Source organism: Squalius cephalus, assembly GCF_949319135.1.
Source record: "Squalius cephalus genome assembly, chromosome: 8".
Taxonomy (NCBI): domain Eukaryota; kingdom Metazoa; phylum Chordata; class Actinopteri; order Cypriniformes; family Leuciscidae; genus Squalius; species Squalius cephalus.
This window is the reverse complement of record NC_137129.1, coordinates 38,100,676-38,121,977: the sequence shown is the minus strand read 5'-3', so window position 1 is coordinate 38,121,977 and position 21,302 is coordinate 38,100,676. Positions and strand designations below refer to the sequence as shown.

The 21,302-nt window shown below is 35.9% G+C and overlaps 2 protein-coding genes and 1 long non-coding RNA gene across 7 annotated transcripts; 1 reads left to right on the top strand and 2 right to left on the bottom strand.

Annotated features, from left to right (window-relative positions):
* Positions 1-368: 368 nt before the first annotated feature.
* LOC307163333 (uncharacterized protein) lies at positions 369-3,081 on the bottom strand (the record flags this gene model as incomplete). The annotated part of the gene is made up of 3 exons (XM_079879367.1): positions 3,025-3,081; positions 1,166-2,899; positions 369-1,113 (listed from the first exon to the last, which is right to left on the bottom strand). The coding sequence occupies exons 1-3, from the start codon at positions 3,057-3,059 to the stop codon at positions 369-371; spliced, it is 2,514 nt and encodes an 837-aa protein (XP_079735493.1). The 5' UTR covers positions 3,060-3,081.
* A 997-nt stretch (positions 3,082-4,078) lies between these two features.
* On the top strand, positions 4,079-20,181 carry lsm10 (LSM10, U7 small nuclear RNA associated). 5 transcript variants are annotated; one of them, XR_013822099.1, is made up of 12 exons: positions 4,079-4,363; positions 6,760-6,789; positions 7,177-7,331; positions 8,168-8,335; positions 8,767-8,847; positions 9,039-9,204; positions 9,297-9,425; positions 10,743-10,812; positions 10,991-11,142; positions 11,391-11,451; positions 13,094-13,251; positions 19,592-20,168. XR_013822099.1 is itself a non-coding variant. In XM_079879682.1 (12 exons), the coding sequence occupies exons 1-11, from the start codon at positions 4,252-4,254 to the stop codon at positions 13,211-13,213; spliced, it is 1,182 nt and encodes a 393-aa protein (XP_079735808.1). In that variant the 5' UTR covers positions 4,079-4,251; the 3' UTR covers positions 13,214-13,251; positions 19,592-20,181. The 5 variants fall into 5 exon arrangements, 4 of the variants coding, with proteins under 4 accessions (XP_079735808.1, XP_079735809.1, XP_079735811.1 ...); XM_079879682.1 differs by having other exon boundaries at positions 9,039-9,142; positions 19,592-20,181; XM_079879683.1 differs by lacking the exons at positions 4,079-4,363; positions 6,760-6,789; positions 7,177-7,331; positions 8,168-8,335 and having other exon boundaries at positions 8,662-8,847; positions 9,039-9,142; positions 19,592-20,181.
* Positions 9,367-13,154, bottom strand: LOC307163595. The gene is made up of 3 exons (XR_013822106.1): positions 13,081-13,154; positions 10,760-10,852; positions 9,367-9,411 (listed from the first exon to the last, which is right to left on the bottom strand). It is a non-coding gene; the product is annotated as an uncharacterized lncRNA (long non-coding RNA).
* Positions 20,182-21,302: the final 1,121 nt, after the last annotated feature.

Here is a 21,302-nt window from a genome sequence, read left to right as displayed (position 1 = left end):
TTCCTTTGTGGTTTGTAAAAAAGGGAAGGCCCTAAGTGCACACTCACTCAGACCACAGTTGCATAGATTGCAGAGGCTCCTCTCACGCCTTCACCACAAAGCAAGAATCTTTTCTTGACAAGCAAACAATGAATGACAAAATAATGTATTGTTTATTTGTGTATTTTATTTAACTGACAGGATGTGTTGCTGCTTATGATACATATGCTGTAGTTTAAAGAGATCAAATTGTGGAAGTGTTCAACATTTAAGTGGTGATTATGTTTATTAAGACTAAGATTCCCCTTATAATGTTTAAAGTAAAGGAGATGGTCGGGGTCTTGCATGAACTTTGTGGCATTTTACCTTTTTAATAATTTTTCTTCTGATTATGATAGTTGTCGCAAGATGTTCATCATGTGAATGAGATTCTCCTGTATGCTCTTCTGTATGCTCTTCTGTATGCTCTTCTCCTGTATGCTCTTCTCCTGTATGCTCTTCTCCTGTATGCTCCTCTCCTGTATGCTCTTCTCCTGTATGACCCTCTGTATGCTCTTCTCCTGTATGACCCTCTGTATGCTCTTCTCCTGTATGACCCTCTGTATGCTCTTCTCCTGTATGCTCTTCTCCTGTATGACCCTCTGTATGCTCTTCTCCTGTATGCTCTTCTCCTGTATGCTCTTCTCCTGTATGCTCTTCTCCTGTATGCTCCTCTGTATGCTCTTCTCCTGTATGCTCCTCTGTATGCTCTTCTCCTGTATGCTCCTCTCCTGTATGCTCTTCTCCTGTATGCTCCTCTCCTGTATGCTCCTCTGTATGCTCTTCTCCTGTATGCTCCTCTGTATGCTCTTCTCCTGTATGCTCCTCTCCTGTATGCTCCTCTGTATGCTCCTCTCCTGTATGCTCTTCTCCTGTATGCTCCTCTGTATGCTCCTCTCCTGTATGCTCTTCTCCTGTATGCTCCTCTCCTGTATGCTCCTCTCCTGTATGCTCTTCTCCTGTATGCTCCTCTGTATGCTCCTCTCCTGTATGCTCTTCTCCTGTATGCTCCTCTCCTGTATGCTCCTCTCCTGTATGCTCTTCTCCTGTATGCTCCTCTGTATGCTCTTCTCCTGTATGCTCTTCTCCTGTATGCTCCTCTGTATGCTCCTCTGTATGCTCTTCTCCTGTATGCTCCTCTGTATGCTCTTCTCCTGTATGCTCCTCTGTATGCTCCTCTGTATGCTCCTCTGTATGCTCCTCTGTATGCTCTTCTCCTGTATGCTCTTCTCCTGTATGCTCCTCTGTATGCTCCTCTCCTGTATGCTCTTCTCCTGTATGCTCCTCTGTATGCTCTTCTCCTGTATGCTCCTCTGTATGCTCCTCTGTATGCTCTTCTCCTGTATGCTCCTCTGTATGCTCCTCTGTATGCTCTTCTCCTGTATGCTCTTCTCCTGTATGCTCCTCTGTATGCTCTTCTCCTGTATGCTCCTCTGTATGCTCCTCTGTATGCTCTTCTCCTGTATGCTCCTCTGTATGCTCCTCTGTATGCTCCTCTGTATGCTCCTCTCCTGTATGCTCCTCTCCTGTATGCTCCTCTGTATGCTCCTCTCCTGTATGCTCCTCTGTATGCTCCTCTCCTGTATGCTCCTCTCCTGTATGCTCCTCTCCTGTATGCTCCTCTGTATGTTCCTCTCCTGTATGCTCCTCTCCTGTATGCTCCTCTGTATGCTCCTCTGTATGCTCCTCTCCTGTATGCTCCTCTGTATGTTCCTCTCCTGTATGCTCCTCTCCTGTAGACTGAGATTCTTCTCCTGTATGCTCCTCTGTATGCTCCTCTGTATGCTCCTCTCCTGTATGCTCCTCTGTATGTTCCTCTCCTGTATGCTCCTCTCCTGTAGACTGAGATTCTTCTCCTGTATGCTCCTCTGTATGCTCCTCTCCTGTGGACTGAGATTCTTGTCCTGTATGCTCCTCTGTATGCTCCTCTCCTGTGGACTGAGATTCTTCTTGTTGAGAAGGATGCTCCTCGTCTGAAGAGGATACTTCTGTTTCTTTTTCTTTCCCATCATTCTCAACAGAATCAGGTACAGCAACATCTTCATTGCCACTGTCACCTACTATATTTGACCCCTCTCCTAATTTGCCATTAAAATTGATGATTGTTTGGATGACTTTTGGACCAGGGAAGTCCATAGCAATTATACCTACACAGTGTGGTCTGTTGGTGTCCCCCTTAAGATCAAGGAGATAATCGTCAACTTGTTTATTCAGTATTTTTGCAATTTCTAGCGGTTCCTCGTTTTCTCCTTTGGCCCCAGTGTATGTGAGCATCATCTCATGATCACACTTTTCTGAAGCTAACTTGATATTTTGTCTCATTTGTTTTTCTTTTGCATCCATGTCTGCATCCAATTCTGTTATATGAACAGGAAGTCCTAACTGTAATGTTGAACTCTGAATCAAGACTATCTTCCCTCTCGCCTGTCCCATTGTTGGAATCTCTTTGTCTCTCCACAGAGGATATTTATCTGTACTTAAATATGCTGTGACTTGAGCAACAGCACCCTCATCTGGAGTCAGTCTAAGCAACAGTGTCTCTTTCTTCTGTTTCGCAAGAAATGTCCGCAGAGTTTTCAGAACATAACGAAGGGTCTCTGATTCCTGGACGCTTACAGTCTTATCATACTTGATGCTGTCGGAAGACACGTGCAGTTCAAAAAAGCGTATGCCTGCATCCAGTTGGTTGTGCAGTCCCCATGCTTGAAACATTGGTGTGGATGTCAAGCCTTTGCTGCTTTGGTGTGTTCCAGGGATTGATATAGCTGATAGAAGCTTGTTATCTTCTATGTTCATCATCCACTCGTGATTGACATACTTGTAACTGAGGGTTTCAGAGATGCTGAAATGTTTCATACCCTCACACGTACAGATAGCCACCCTGCAGGTAAAAAATATCGATTATAATACTACGCACAATGTGTCACTTATGTATTTTTCTCACTTTAGTTTCAATCTAAATGTTTTCATGTTTGTCTGCATATTACTCATCACAATGGAACTTACATTATAAACACAGAGAGGTACTGAAAGTTTCCCATATTCTTAGCTTCCTTCTGCAGGAATGTCTGCAAAAAAATAAAAAAATTATATTCTGATATGGATGAAAATAATGATATAGTTATATAAAGATTATAGGCTTGAACATTAGTCTCTGAATATTTCAAGAGAGCTAAAATCACTCATCACATTATTAAACATTGCTATTGTAAAACAAGTGCAATCATAAAAAGCTAGTTTCACCATTTTGACAGCAAAGATCACCTGTAAAACCCACACTTCAACAGTTCCACATGTTAAACGTGCAAGAATTTACCCTGTTAAAAGTAATTTGCATTTAGCCATTATGCCATCCTAACCACATGGAATTCATAGGAATGTGTTACATAATGATTTTCAAACAACAACAATATATATATATATACTTACAAAGTCACGTGTAGAAATAAAGAATGTTTTAGAATAGGTTTACATTGAATTCGAACCCTGGCATCAGACAGTTCGGAGATGTTTGCCGTCTTTCCTTCTGCCATGTACTTTACATCTTTAACTGATGCAGTTTTACTGCATTTGACTACATTTGCCTAAACGGTCAATGTAAAATGAGCCCTGAAATAGTTTGCATTCATTCTCCATACACAGACGGCGTATGAAAATCATTAAAAACTTTATAACTGACAGATGAATTTAAGAAGAAGAATGAATGAAGCATTTTCCATGAACAGCATTTATGATATCTTTAAAATGAGGGCACATAATTGTTCTATGAGGAAAGTAGATCTTAACTTAAATGTTACACTTTTACAGTTAGGGCAAGTTGTCACATGCTTTAAGTCTTATACATTTATATATATAAAAAATCAATATTTGGTTTGGTTAAACAGTTAGATCAAAGATAACAATAAAACTTAAATAAATACATCATACCAGCTGTCTCTAAAATTAACAGATTATTTACTGAATCAACTAATGATTCATTAAATGAACGAATAAACAATGCAGTGGAATATGCAAATACATGTAATCCATCCACCGCGCGCGTCTGTGAGGTGTGTGTGAGCGCGCGCGCAAGAGCAGCGGGTCAGCGTGGCATTACGTGACGTCATAATGCCCCACTAAAAGCCCTGATGGGACTGTCTCTGCGGCGTGTACTAAACCAGAAGAAAATGAACTTGACAAACTACAGTAACAAGTTCGTGAAAGTGAGCAGCTAATACAATAACTCATTTCAACATGTCTCAAAGAACTCTTCCTTTGCTCATCATAAACCTCGGCGGAGAAATGATCTACATTCTGGATCAACGCCTCCGAGCGCAGGATGAAAACGATGATAAAACTCAGAGAGGTAACCAACCAACCCCATAGCCCATGATAACTGCTTAACTAACGAATCCTGCTTCAGTAAACTAGTGCATCAAAATGACCTTTATCTGCCTTGCACATCTTCACGTGTAGGCCTATTTTATGAATGTATTATGAGAACAAAAACTAAAGTACAGACGATAAAGATGTGTGATTCTTGGTGGAAAACGGGGGGAAATCGTTACATGCAAATAATAATAATAAAAAAATATATATAAAAAAGAAAGCAAATAATAGGGTAAACCTTTGACCACTGAAGCCACATCCACAAGTGTCCCACTGATCGCTAATCTTCCTATTCAGTCTATTCAGATGTCAGTCATTCTGCACATTATTGGACCTATGCAATTGTAATAAATATCAAAGTTTGTTTTTAAAGACATGTTTGTACCTTCACACAATAAACCTGTGCCCTGAAGCAAAACCAGTTGAGAAATATTTTTATTCTGACTAGTAAATGTAATAAGTTTTTATAGAAAGATCAGGAATAAGCCCTGTAGGCAGAGCCGGATTAATGCAAAGGCAAACTAGGCACGTGCCTAGGGCCCGATTGGCGGGATGGGGCCCAGACAGAGGGACAAAAAAAAAAAAAAAAAAAATTTGTACAAATGTCCTATCTACAATTTATTTCAAAATGTCTTAATTAACTAAAAATAGTGACGATGTTTATCTTAACCATAGCATAGACTGTTACATTACGTCACATTAACGCCAGCCCATGACTGTATAGAGGCGCCAGCCAGTTAAATCCGAGGGGACGTCAGCGGCGGTCAACGAACGCATCCATCAGGTGCTGCGAGTGTGAAGCAAAAGCCTAAATAGGCATGCAAAGAAGCACAGCTCGTAATGCAGGTCATCGATTTTGGAGTGATTGCAATGTATTTTAAATATAAACTTGTGGGCTACTGTAGATCAGCGTCATTTCTGGAAAAATCATTCACCGCTTTGTTAGTCTACGAGTTTAAAAGAGCGCGAGCGTCATTAACGTGCCCAGTCGCGACGCTTTGAATTTGTGCGTACAATGAATAACATCGCGTTGGGAGCTGACTAGTAAAAAAGCTACAAAAGTAAAAGACAAGACGTATTCAAAGTTAAAAAACCAACACACTGCAACATTTTTAAATGTTTCAAATAAAGGATCTCATATCTATGGGTCTATCTTCTATATTCTGATGCTGATGATTACATAATACCCTGACATCATAGCCTATACGAATATTAGTTTAGAATTTTTTTTCTGCTCAGTAGCGATCGTATCTTTCTCTTCCACTTGATTTGTGTATAGCATATTTAAGGTAGCAATGCAATACATAATATCATATTACTGATATTAATAATATGACAATATCTGCAGTCAATATTGATTAAATGGGAGGGAAACATCCTGCCCATAACGCAGCTATGAAAAAAATTATAAAAGCACGTTCATGTTCATCTACTGAAGTGGTATTCTGGAACTGTGAATAAACTGAATAAAACAGCAAAATAACAACAAGAACAATAACATCTTCATTAAACAAAAAAGAGATTACCTTAGATAAAGTTTGATGTAGTAGGCTACCAGTAAAAAGTCTGGACCCATTACTATTTTTAATGTTTTTGAAAGAAGTTTCTTATTATGCTCTACAAGCCTGCATTTATTTGATCAAAAATACAGAAAAAAACAGGAATATTCAGCGAGGATGTGTTACATATATAAAAGTGATAGTGAAGACTTTTTTAAAACAACTTTTTAATAATCAAAAAATCCTGAAAAAAAGTATCACATGTTATAAAATAAATATTAAGCACCATTTCTAACATTTGATAATAAATCAGAATATTATAAAGTTTTCTGAAGGATCACGTGACACTAAATTCAGCTTTGCATCACAGAAATATATTTTAAAGTATAGTAAAATAGAAAACCATTATTTTAAATTGTAATAATATTTCACTATATTATTTTTCTGTATTTTTGATCAAATAAATCCAGGCTTGATGAGCATAAGAGACTTCTTTCAAAAACATTAAAAATAGTAATTTGTCCAAACTTATGTACTGTGTAAGTAAAAATATACTAAATTTAAAATTAAATGTTGTATAAATAAAAAGGTTAGGAATCATATTTGTTTCAAGTGTTTTTTATTGGGGGTGGGGGGCCTCCAACATGAATTTTGCCTAGGGCCTCCAAATGTCTAGAACCGGCCCTGCCTGTAGGCCAATGTTAACATGCATGATCATGCAATCTCAGCTGATGTCAGAGGGAAATTTGTGTGACAGACAGATTAATGAACCACGTCTAATCTTCAATTACACGTCCTGTTGAAATGCAGAGTCATGGAGAATGGCATGTAACAGGATTTTGGTCTGAACGCAGGTTCATTTCTCTTTTTGCAGGTGGTTGGACAGAAGATGACAGGAAAAGAGGTACAACAAGTTTGAAGTTTGTTACAAATATTTGATATGTCGTACATGTGCCATGCAGTGTGATCATGTGTGAAAGAATCTGTTGTGGGGAAAAGCGCACATTGAGCACACCATATAATAATTTATAAAAAAAAATCAAGAATTAAGATTAAAAATCCGCCCAACCACTGATTCTAAGGTAGGCTAAGTGACATACCAAAATAAGTCATTTAAAAAAAAGATCCACGATATATAATCTCCATCATTCAGAATCAAAACCATAATTACTACCATAAAAAAAACGAACAAAATGTATTTTACTATGCAAATTTTAGCAGCTTCTTTTTTTTTTGTGATGTTGCCTCAGTCTTTCTCTTTTTCTCAATTGTCATCATTCTGTTTGTGCAGTTATGAATGATATAGTGGGCACTATGTTCAATAAGGCTTTTCTAGAGGAGCTCTTGCGGCCGCAGGATCTGTATTCCCACCGAGCTCTGCGGACAGTTTTGACACGGATAGCACACACCTCCATTATGCGTCTTAGCCCGGCCAGCATGGACAAGGTATGAACTCACCCTCTCCCCACGCAGAAACAAATAAATGTCTCGACTGAACTTAAAATGACTTAAAAATATGCCATCATCAACAGGTTACTAAATGTGACAAAGTAAAAAAAGCAACTAAAATCCACATAAACTGAAGTTGCGATATTCTTTTCTTCTTTATTGTGACGATCACTCACCAGAAAAAGGGTGTCCAACTCGGCACTAACAAGGTGTTCCTAATAAAGTGGCCAGTGAGTGTGTATCCGGCTTCTCGAACAAGAAAAAATGTAGGGTGGGACTTCATTTTGTCCATGGGGAATCGATTGGAAGTTTGGGGTTTGCTATTGGTCGATCTCATTTGAGTGACAGGTTGACCGGCCCTTGAGCCAGTAAAATGACATCAGAGAAGAGAAGAGATGTCACTGCAAGAGGGAGGGAATTAATTTGAAAGAAATAATGGTGCACGGATAAATTATTTATGATAAACGCTGCAATATTCCATCAAAAATAAGAACTGTCCATTTTGATTTTGAAAAAAAGTGTCCGACTCCACTGCTTAACTTAAAAAAGTAGACAAAATACATTGGCTTTACTTGTGTTCCTGAACACTGTACTTCTGAATATTAAGTAAACCAATAAGTTATTTAAATTATCTATGAACCATTAACAGTTCACACTGTTATGTAACTGTAGAATGGTGTTATTTCTTCTCGTTCCAACCCAGAAAAATGACTTAAATGTAGTCAGGCACATTCAATAATATTTCTAACTTGAATAAAACTAAATAATTTGAAGCACAGTTTATATTTAATACTGATTACCTGTTTAAATGTGTGTTGTTGTCTTTGTTGTAGCTGTATGATTTGATGACTATGGCCTTTAAGTATCAGATCGTTCTGTGTCCACGTCCACAAGATTTACTGCTCATCACCTTCAACCACACGGACGCCATCAAGGAACTGGTTAAGGATAATCCCAGCCTCGTTAACCAGATCAACGAAGCCCAGCGGCAGCTTATTGAGGTAAATGTGCTCTGCTGTACACCGACAACTAGTTTGCTTTGCACTTAGATTCTAAGTGGTGTAAACTATGGACGCTTGTTTCTCTGCCAGGAAATAAAATAAAATAAAAAAGGCGACTGTTTATCTGACAATTCTGACTTTTTTTCTTGCAATTGTAAGATTATATCTCACAATTCTGAGAGAAAAAAGTCATAATTGCAAGATATAAAGTCGCAATTACTTTTTTGTATTCTGTGTTGGAAACCAGCTTCCAGAGTAAACATCTAGTTTCATTATGTAAAAAAAATAATATCAATGGATCTCTTTAAAATATGTTGTTTGTTGTGAAGTAATTCTATCTACAATCTATCGCACATCAAGTTGCTTTTCTGTGCCAAGATTATTGTTCTTTCTTGTGCATACTTGAAAATTGAAAAGCACCTCTTTCTAAGGTATACACACCCTTATCCGATGGTGAGTTTCAACTCATCCGACATACGCTGCTGGTTCTCTTTCAAGATATGCAAATCAGGGTGAGCTATTTACCTATGCGAATGCTTATTGTTGTAAGTGTTTGAAATGGATGGCTGCCAGATCATACAGCTGTATGCAAATCATAAAGGCATGCCATTTTCTGTAAGAGCGTTCAAGCGTAGTTATTTTGTCATGTGGTTGTAGTCACACATACTGATTTAATGAAATTTGTGACATTTGTCATTCACAGATCTCCATTTTCTTGAAAGAAAAAATCCAGAACCCTAACGGGCATTTTGTGATGCGGACCTCAGGGCCGGTGCCACAGGGATTTGAGGTTCCTGGTTTGATCAGGTAAAGCAGGTGAAGGTCAGAGGACGCCGGCAGGCTAGTTCTGCATCAGCAGCTTTTGACTGGTAAACACAGAGGTTTCATGGGAATATGATCACATCCTTACAGTCATACACTCGTTTTGTTCAGAATTCCAGTAAGCGTTCTTGTCATGCAGGTGGTTTAATGCTAAAGGGCGCGAGGTGAGGAGATCAAGGTTCCCCAGTGGAGGAAGCTACACAAGTGCTGTACACCCGGGCTCCATTGACCTCTCTGGAGACAGGGTCACACTTCTGGGCACCAACATGTAAATGTGAAAATGAATAATTAGGAATTATAAATGCTTTTTAAAATTTCAATATTATATATAAATTTTTGTAAACGTATGTAAATAATAAAAATGTAAATAATAATATAATAAATATATATATATAATAAATGTAATTACAATAAAATATAATAAATATATTTTATTATATATTATAGACATTTAAATACATTTACAAAATAATATTTATTTACAATGTTATTTAATAGAGATAATTGTTTATTATAATTAGGGCTGTCAAACGATTAATCGCATCCAAAATAAAAGTTTGTGTTTACATAATATATGTGTGTGTATGGAGTATAATTATTTTCTATATATAAATACACACACATGCATATATATTTAAGAAAAATGTGTTATTTATATATAAAATATTTATATATAATATAAATTATATATAATATAAATATTATATATATACACAGTATATACATGCAAATATTTCTTAAATATATACATGCATGTGTGTGTATTTATATATAGAAAATAATTATACACCGTACACACACATATATTATGTAAAAACAAACTTTTATTTTGGATGCGATTAATCGCGATTAATCATTTGACAGCCCTAATTATAATACAAAATACTTATTATATTTATTACAAATAAACAGCAATAATTAATATTTTTCAAATAATCAAATTTATATAAAAAAGTATGTTTATATACCAAATATATGTGAGTATAATATTCTTATATAATTAATTATATATATACACTACTGTTCAAATTTTTTTTTGTTTTTTTTTTAAAGAAATTAATACTTTTATTCGGCAAGGATACATTAAATGAATCAAAAGTGACCGTGAAGACTTTTACATTGTCACAAAAATATATATATTTCAAATAAATGTTGTTCTTTTGAACTTTCTATTCATCAAAGAACCCTGGAAAAAAATCAGTCTCCACAAACAAAAAATTAAGCAGCACAACTGTTTTCAACATTGATAGTAATAATGATAATAATAAATGTTTCTTAAGCAGCAAATCATCATATTAGAATGATTTCTGAAGGATCATGTGACACTGAAGACTGGAGTAATGATGCTGAAAATTCAGCTTTGCATCACAGGAATAAATTACACTTTAAAATTTATTAAAATAGAAAACAGCTATTTTAAAATGTAGTAATATTTCACAATATTACATGTTTACTGTATTTTTGACCAATACACGTTATTTTAAGTGGGTGACACTTCAAATAACCTCTTATATTTGTGGTTGTATCATCCTAAAACATATTTCTTAATTCACGCTCATGTGAATCTCTGATGACATCTGCACAGGTACAGCACACCCTCACCTGAAGACATGGATCCATCACGCACCTCCAACAGCAGAGGGAAACTAAAGCAGGTGCACCCTCACTGCAGGCATCATGGGACATTCCAACAGACTGCTCATGTTGAGGGGAAAAAGCACAAAACTAAATCAGGCTTATGTTTCATACTAAAGTTATATTAGTAATATGAAGTGTTATCTTTGCAACACACTCTCTGGATGTCATTGTATTTTTGTGTGAATATCTGGACAGGCAGACACAACCCCCAATCCTCTGGCCACAGAGGAACTCAATCTACTCGCTAAACTGATGGGTGGAATGGAGGTGCAGAAACTCTTGAATGTGGACGCTGGTTTCAGAGTCAACCTGTGGACCTTAGATCAGGAGGAGGAGGAGGAGGGCATGTAAGCATTACTAATCCAGACATAATCCTGCCACGTCCACACACAACCTCAGAGGCATGGTTGATACTTTGTCCTGTATATATATGTGTGTGTTTGTGTGTGGATAAAAGCTTTTTCAACATCTAATTTTGTATTGCAAAGAATAATAAAGGTGAACTGTTGTTTTAAAATATAGTTTTACTGAAGGACTGATTAAAAATAACAGGTTAAAATGTTTTTAACTCTAACCTTTTCTCAAACTTTTTCAGTGGAATTTCTGAAGGAACAGAGCACCAGTCATGTAGAGTCATTAACATACAAGTCACACAGGTGATGTGTCATGCACTTCACAAAACTGCTCAAGTCCTCGTTTTGTTTTATTTTGTTGCCTAGGGCTGGCAATGGCCTATGCTTCTAGTAAATGAGACGCATGCAATTGACTCCATTTTCTCATGCAGAGGAAAAATCACGAAGAAGAGGACACTGTCACTGACAGACAAGAGAGAGCAGGTTACTTTTCATATTAAACAAATATGAACCTCTCAAATTCTGTCAATTTTATTACGAAATTCAAACAATAAATGCCGTTTTGGCGCTTGTAAATGTGACGTGACAGATCGCCTCAGTTCAAGCGGCACGTGAACCGATCATCTCTTACTCTTACTACTACTAGTTAATAGTAACTAAACACGAATGAACAATAGGTTACAGTACAACTTAACGAAATGTATATGCCTCATACATAATATCGATCAATCAGTGTTTTTCACCTGTGGAAATGGTCAATAAAACAGCTGGAGAACATATGTCACATAACGTTACATTTAGGCCTACCTCAGGAAAGCCATTTAATGACCATAGCACATTAGTTGGCTAGAAAATATGGCTATAGAGAGGAGTATTTTGCTCAATTTTGCACCAATGCTAATTTTTCTAAATGTCATAATCATTTGTTAACAAACAAGTATTCGAATTCAATGAGCTCATTGTTTCTGTATTAAATTATTACATTGTGTAAATTAATACATTTTTAGCTAACTGTGACTTTGTATATGTAGTCTACATTTCTGAAATCCTTAACTTACTTACCTCTGATAACAGATCACTCTAAATTGTAATATGGACTCATGCACTTTCTGTAAAGCTGCTTTGAATGAAATGTATTGTGAAAAGCGCTATACAAATCAACGTGAATTGAATTAAATATCATGTGCACTATAGTAACATATTATATTTGTACTTATATCATTAAATTATTATTACATTGGTATTATAATAAAAAACGCATTATTTATATTTGAGTTGTTATTTTTAACCTTAATCTATTAACATATCTACTGTACCTAATATTTATCTAAATGAATCAATATTGAATCAAGATCGGAATCAAATCACACGGAATTGAAATCAAGCAATAATAAAAACAGTGGCATTGTACCATGTTGAAACATGTTGTCACTAAAATGGAACTTCTGTTTAGTTACCAAATATTTTGACAATCATAATACACTTATCCATCATTTTCCATAATTCTCACTCCTAACTAAACTTAAAAGTTGCCAGCCCTGCTTATACTAATAAACACCAGTTTTGCTCCAGGGCAAGCTTACACTAGAGAGCTTTTTGGCATTTGATTCCATTCAAAAGGAAGTTAACACCAAACAAAGCAACCACACATTTGCTACTGTTAATTCAAGAATGTTTTATGAGTTTGCAATAATGTTTAGTAGACAATAACTTTTTAAGTACATGCCAACATTTTAAATTCACCTCATTCAAATTCCACGCAGGGTTTGTTGTAATCTTGAACCACATCAATACTACTGTAAAGAGACCACATTTTTTTGTTTGTTTTTACGTTAGTGACACATCTTTACGATCATTTTATTATTACTGAACTTCAGTAAATGGCACAATAGAAATCACTTTTAAAAAATATCAGTTCTCCTGAGTTTTTACCTTTGTATTCCAGGATCGGCTGGCCAGTACTGAGCTGGCACGCATAGCAGGAGAATTTGATGAAGAGGGAAGCCAGACAGAGGGACCCGGGAACAAGGGAGACGACTTGCTGGCCATGATGGATGAGCTCTGAAGGGAAGTCGCTGAAGGCCATGAGTCAGGAAGCTTGAGGTAGGTCTGATAGGGCACAAAAATAAATGGGAGATTTGAAAATGCCTGGAATAGATACATTCAGAAACATAATTAAGAACAATCTGGAAACAAAATTGTACTGTGTTTGATGATTTTATTTATACTTAAATAAAATAGAATAAAATACATAATGCAATGTGTTTTCAACTTTTTGCAATTGTTTTTAACTATAGGCTACATTAAGGGAAATTTTTTGAAAAATGTCTCCTGAAACTGGCAGATCTGTCCAAATCTCTTCTGGGGACGTCTTCAACGGGGAAATTACTCATCTGAAATGTCAGTTCAGTTGATTGATGTTCGCTTTCTGTTGGACCTCTAATTTACGCCCACAATAACCGATTCATCTGTCAACTATTTTTTTACAGCAAAACGAAAGTCAATCATTTTTAAGTTCGCTGGAACAAAACGTTTCATTTTGCTGACAGAAAACTATGGTTTCCTGCTGTTATTCATTCAAATCTCAATGTAACCTGTTTTTCTGGCACTGCCACTGCTGTTTCATTAGTGTTTACAACATGTGCATTACAAAATCTATACAGATATGATTAAAATAACAGAAAAAAATCAGAAAAATCATATAGCTTTTGTGTAAACAAAAGGACACAATAAAACCACACATGCATAAATTTAGACAACTGAAGGATGTAAAAAATGTGATTTAATTGTTGAACTGTGTTCTCAGTATAAGATTTTAGTTCGGGGCAATTTGTCACAATTTTAAATGTTGTGTTTTAAGTAATTAGCTACTTGTCATAATTGCTGTAGTCAAATGTAGCATACACAGCAATTAATACATGTTAAATACAAGTATGTTGTGGGTGCTTTTTAACTTTAGACCGTATTTTAAATTTTAAAAACAAAGCTATTCTCAGCAGATGTCCACTGTGACAACATGCCCCGCCACATGAATTGTATTTTTTTTCTTGAACAACAACAGAGAAATCAACCGATTTAACTTTAAGAATAATAGTCCAGTCATTTTATGAAAAAAGGTTGAACAAATTGCAACAGAAGCAAACTCAACTGATTTTGTATCCTCAGTATATCCTGAGTAAGGAAAAAAAGCCCCGAAGAATCCCATTAGGGGAAAGTTTCGAAAAAGACCCAAATATACCCCATTCATACGCCTATTCATTCTTTTTCTAGACAAACGGTGCATAATCTAATTGCGTAAGTGCTAATTTGCATAAATACCACAACAGATCTAAAATTGCGTATAGCCACGTGAAAATGTCTTGTTGAATCTTGTTGACACATGACAGTAAAATACTTAATGTTAAGGTCTGAATGGAACCCATGAGCATTAATACATAGAGGCAGGAAGAAGTAACTTGAGAAACCAGCCTTTATTAATTATTATTGCAGAGATGGGGTTTGGGGCTGGGTCCGTGGGACTGTTTCTGGGGGACGAGTCTGAGGGAAGAACAGGAGACAATGGTAAGGAGAATGCAGAAGACAAAAGGTAGGTAAAATAAAAAGTGAATCCCCAGAAACAGTCCCACAGACCCAGCCCCAAACCCCATCTCTGCAATAATAATTAATAAAGGCTGGTTTCTAAAGTACTTCTTCCTGACTCTATGTATTAATGCTCATGGGTAGCCTAAATGGGCTCCATTCACACCTTAACATCAAGTATTTTACTGTTATGTGTCAACAAGATTCAACAAGACATTTTCACGTGGCTATACCCAATGTTTAGATCTTTTGTGGTATTTATGCAAATTAGCACATACATAATTAGATTATGCACCGTTTGTCCATGTTAACAAACAATTAAAAAAAACTTGTTATACATTTTTTTGTTTGTCTTGATGTAAGTAATCAACTTATAATTTTCATGGTGATATCTAAAGGTTAAAATGTTTACCCTATTCAAGTAAAAAAAGAATGAATAGGCGTATGAATGGGGTATATTTGGGTCTTTTTCTAAACTTTCCCCTAATGGGATTCTTCGAAGCTTTTTCCCCCTTACTCAGGATATATTGAGGATACAAAATCAGTTGAGTTTGCTTCTGTTGCAATTTGTTCAAGGTTGACCCCCATTTTGGCTTAAAATGACTGGACTAATAAGACTAAACCGATTTTTTTTTTTTTTATTATTAAATCATTGCGATACAAGTAGTAAGAACACACAGATAGAGTCATTAATACAGAGAGAAAGACCAAACCGAGATAAATATTCACTAAAAAAAGTATAACACGTCACCTATGATGTTTATCCAAGCAACTCGCTAGAGGGAGCGCGCGAACGATTTCAACCGGTACGTCTTGATGACGTCACTCTCCTCTGCGACGAAGCGCGGAGCTCGAAACCTTTTAGGATGTAAACATGATGTTTTGAGCATGTTAAGCACATAAAGTAAGGTAATCAAACGAATATTTTTACTTCAAGAGACATTTATGAGTGACCCTGGATTATGTGAGAGTTAAAGGATCATGGTAACGTTAGATATTTCCTCTCTGATCGCATGCTATATCTTTAACGTTAGTTAAAAAACGTTACAGTTGCAGGAAAGTTTAATATTTGTTGACGTCTTTTCATGATTGGCGACTAGTATCGTTTTCAATTTCACTACAACCTATTCGTTAAATTGTACTTCATTAGATACGTATATTAATATTATCTGGGTGAATGACGGATAAGGATTTAAAATGTGGGGGGAAAAAAAACTGGCAAAAAATATATAATTTTAGGACTTTCTATACTTATTAGAGTGTTGTGTATGAAATGCAATGATATGTACACATTTCAAGAATGTAATTAACCACTTTTTTGGTGAATCAGATCTTTTTCCCCATGAAAATGTCATTCCTGGGTAACGTAATGATTTTTTAAATTTCTACCATTGTTGGCTCATACAAATGTACTGATATCCATAATTGGAGCTCAACAAACAATCGGAAAACTACATTTTAATCACAATTGATATAATCAATTTGGGATTTCATATAGACATGGGCTAATTTTTGGCTGCTGATAACTCAAAATTCAGAACCAAATTTAAAATAAAGCTGGAAAATGTATAAAAATGTTTTCCAATAAAGTAAATAAGACTTGTTTTTATCATTAAATCAACAAAAAACTGAATTGTGTAATCTAACACACAAATATGGGTTAAATGAATTGCCTGTGTCATTGTTAGTCGGAATGACATACTGTTAGACAGAAGGACATTCTGCAATATTTTTCAGGATTACCATACAAACCATCTTCAGTATCATTTTTCTTTCCAACACACAAACTTGAAACAAAGTAAGAGACACTGACAAGTTTTTAATGATTTACAAATCTGTAAAATTACAGTAAATCTGTAAAATTATAATGCTTCATAAACAATGGCCAAGGGTATAGTCCAACACATTATACAGCTAAAACATTTAGACTTACTGCAAATGAGTCAAGTCTAGTCACCTTAATTTATACAGCGCTTTTAACAATATAGATTGTTTCAAAGCAGCTTTACAGTTATAATAGGAAATTAAAGTAACAGAGATTGTTTTGGCTTTATAGCAGCTCTAGAATAAAGTTATTGTCCAGTTAAAGTTACACCATTAACCCTTTAGTTCTCTCTGTGCAAACTCTAAAAACGCGAACCTGTGAGAACGCTGACGGCGTGTACATGCGTATTACGTGTTTAGTTTATAGGAATGTTTATAGGAGAACCTATTTCGATTAATATTTAAGTTTGCTTGTTACTGATACACTATCATTCCACTGAGTCACTATAATAATCACTATAATACCTTGCTCTTTTTTTTCCAAGATACTCAGCCCTAGCTTCTGCAGCTGCGTTTATCCTGGCTCTGAACCGTCTCTGCCTCTCTTTATAAGACAGAGGCATCTGGAAGGACAGAATTGACCTTAAAACACCAGAAGCTATACTAAAGCTTTAATAAAATGTTGATAAATATGATTACATTATTCATGATTTGACCATTAACATTACAAAATTAAATTCAATGATAATGACCCATGTGACTCATTGAATCATATGAAATCAAGATGAATGACAGCAAAAATATGGCAAAAAAACATACAATTATGTAAATAATGTTAATGTTAATAATATAACTATAATAACTATGCCTAAAAGTTTACAAATCTTAATTAAAAATGACAAAACAAATATTTTTTCTTTATAATCAGGCACTAACTTAACCACCTATGGGAAACTACAACTTAGCTATCATCACTTAAAGTAATTTTTTAGGTCAAATAGATAGTTTTTGAATATAAAAACATTATAAATATTTTATTAGTGTTATCCAAAAGGACACATGATATTGCTACAAAGTGCACCAGTGACCGAAAAGGTCAATATATCAACATTTTAAGAGACGCTTCCTGACCTTTGCACATGTTCTGGTGCTCCTTCAGGATCTTCTTTTTGATACAATATTATGTCACATGACATACCAAAATGCATTATGGTCCAAAATGGTCATTGATGTCTGTTATCCAGGAATTACATTAGAGAAATCACAATTTGGAGACATAAGTCTTTCTGTCATACAAATGTAAATAAGCTTAGTATTATCACTATATTTGTAGGTAACGTTGAAAACATCAATACAATTATGCCAAAGTAGATTTTAAATACTTTTTTATTACTTTTTGTATTCAGATTTTAAGCCGGGACAGTTACCTGGAATGACTTTTGGGACTTTTGAGCTCAATAATTCCTTAAAGATGAATTATTTATAATGAATTCTCACATGAGTAATTAAAGAGGAGGAAGTTGAGTCACTTAATGAAGTGCATTTAAAAATGTATACATTTTTAATATTATGAATATGCTTCGGACACCAGAATTGACACGCCACGTCATTGACCCATCTAATGAATAGTGACTAACGTTAGTGTAACGTTATTCAGTTAGTCACTAGTACTGTGTCTTTGCAACTAGTCACTGTTCCAATACTACTTCCAAACTATTGCATTGTTACTAGAATCAGACCGCAAATGGGGATCTTATAGTTGCTAGTGAAATTGAAAAGATACTAATCACTACAGAGGGAAATAAATATCAACCGTTGTAGCATATAAATACATACAATGTTAAAACTGGTGTATTGTAACTGATATATCTGGAAGAAGTGAGACCCATATTGGGAAATGTGTAACCTCAAAATGAAAATTCAACAAGATTTTGTGTATATACAAACAACACTTTGTTTGATGCAATGCAAATACATTCATTTTTTGTGGCTAAAAATATCAGAGAAAATGTAATTAATTTAATTTATTTACATGTCTACAGTAATTGACTATTACTTTTTCATTCTGCATTTCACCTTGCTTGACAAAGCTAATTTGCAGATTTTCCTTCAAACATTTAATAAGGTGCTATATGTGGTTTGTCTATCAGCAGAGCATCTCAGAAGCCTGTAATTAAAAACATTAAAATAGAAATGTAGAGTGTGTGGCTGGAGGTGTAATAATACAAATCATTCGTTTATTTGGGGCTGCCGTTTCACAGTTAATTGGCAGAGAATCGCCAGTATTTATCTGCTTATACTTGTCAGGAACTAGCCTGGTTAAAACCAGACCATTCTCAGTAGTAACTGAGTTATGGTCTGGCAAAGCTTCATTAATAACTCATTTCCAAAGGGGGCGTCACCAACGGACGTCGCTCAAATGCCTCTGGGCGCAATTGGATAGACCTAAAACCAATCAGAGCGATCGTCATCGTGTAAAGCCATATGCTGCGTCCCAATTCGCCTAAGTTACACTACGCCATAAAAGTATGTACTCTTTTTGTGAAGAAAAGGTATTTACTTTTGAATGTGTAGCAAAAAAGTAGGCAAGCTTTGGGACATACTACTTCGCCATCTTTATCGGACGGATCTGTCGCGTAAACTGCCCTGTCAATCATCTTGTCACAGTTAAAATCCTCTATTATTAATTTCCTACCGTTTCGGAGAGAAATGTAGTAGCACGTTCATCTGCCAGTGGGTCTTTCATGGAGACTGTCCTCATGTGTTTGCAATTTGAATATAATAATGCATTTAAAAGTTGGTGCGCTTCACCAACGGACGTTGCTCAAATGCCTCTGGGCGCAATTGGATAGACCTAAAACCAATCAGAGCGATCGTCATCTGGTAAAGTCCGCCTCAACTTTTCTGATTGGTGCCTCGACGGATCAGAAATTGGACGGATTAGAAATCGGCTTGAATGAGCTCTTTGCCAGACTACTTGCAGAGCAAATCTAAATTTGCCGGAAGTTTGTCTGGGTTTTTCCAGGCTAGTCATGAACAGTAAAAAAGAAATAAATTACAAAGAAAGTTTTGTCTGACTGTTAATGATTTCTCTGTGCAGAGGTGAACATGGAAGTGAGCCATTCGATTCGTGAGCGCACCATCGCCGAGAACAGCCTGGTGATTCTCCTGCAGGGTCTGCACGGTCAGGTGACCACCGTTGACCTGCGAGACGAGAGCACGGCCAGGGGATGCGTTATTAACGTGGACGCTTTCATGAACATCCGGCTGGAGAAGGTTCTGTACAGGGACAGACGTGGACATATGTCCAGTATGGACGACCTGTTTGTCACTGGCCGAAACGTGCGCTATGTCCACATCCCAGACCACATGAACATCAGAGAGACAATAGAGTCCCAGCTGGCCAAAATACACCGCGTGCGAAACTTTGGAGCAGGTGGTGGACGGAAAGAATACTCGAAGAAAAAATAGTTTATGTTTGTCTTGCAAATGTATGGTTTTTGGAATGCGCACTATTATTTGTAATGCATTCATGAAGCAAAAAGTTATGTGTACACTGTTGCTAGTAAGTAACTGAAAAAGTTCTGTATGTGTTCTCAAGGAACAGTGTGGGAAAAGTGATTTCTGTTTACTTTGTGCTACTCTAGTGGTTTGAAAACTCAATAAACGGATGAATGTGATGAAATAACCATTGATTGATGAGTTCTTTAACTTGACGTTGTGTTTGATTAGACAACGCCTCTGATTACTGTGTTCTTATTCTTAATGCTGATGTTATTATCTCTTTACAAGTACACTTATAATTAAGTTTAGTTTACATAATGCAAATACTGGTACAAAGCCCAACTCAACACACTGTTTGTTTGCAGTGTAATGAATGTTTCTGTGAACTTTTTTTAAATTTGTGGTAAAATATTAGGATTTTAATAAGATAAAAAGTATAACTAATAGAACATAGTCATTGATTGGACTTAAGAGGAATCATCTAACTTGGCAAGCTATTGGAAAAGTAAATGTACTTATACGTAAAGGTGTGTAAAATGAGCAATCAAATCAATTTGAGCCTTTAGATCAGACTGAAAACAAGGAATGCTTTTGTCTCCTAAGTTTCCTCATTCTTCTGTTTTTGTCTCAGCTTGTGGTCAATGTGGAAAGAGGTTTTAAATTTTATTTTGGAACAATATTATTTTGCTTCCAGAATGCTACATACATTTTGCCATTGCGTATGAGGATGCAGGAATTTTTCGGTGACCACATAATCATCATCTTTGAAATGACTCATAAACCTCATTCCTGTTCGGACACAAGCCACAGTTACAGGAAAACAGGAGTATTCTGGTAAACAAAAACATTACACAACATAAAAAATTACATGTTGCCCATTATAAAATTTCAATCTTAATTAGGGAAATATTCTTTTTAAGGTGTTGATTTTTACTACATGCGTTGTTTGACTATCAAATAAAGCTTGTTTGCAGTATTTTAAACAGGAAAAGGTGATCCTTTGTCCTTTATGATGGGAAAAGAAGCTCAAACGTGCTGCGTAACACAAGAATGAACCTCATTGGTTCTTGCTGAAGCTCAAACGTGCTGCGTAACACGAGAATGAACCTCATTGGTTCTTGCTGAAGCTCAAACGTGCTGCGTAACACGAGAATGAACCTCATTGGTTCTCACACGTCAAGTGAACATGCTTGAGCTTCCTTTTACTACAACTGATGTGTGAATTGATGAATGTTTATGTGAATAAAAGCCTCAATTTTATTTGTTCATCGTGTCTCTTCAGAAAATTTGGACTATACCACTCAATT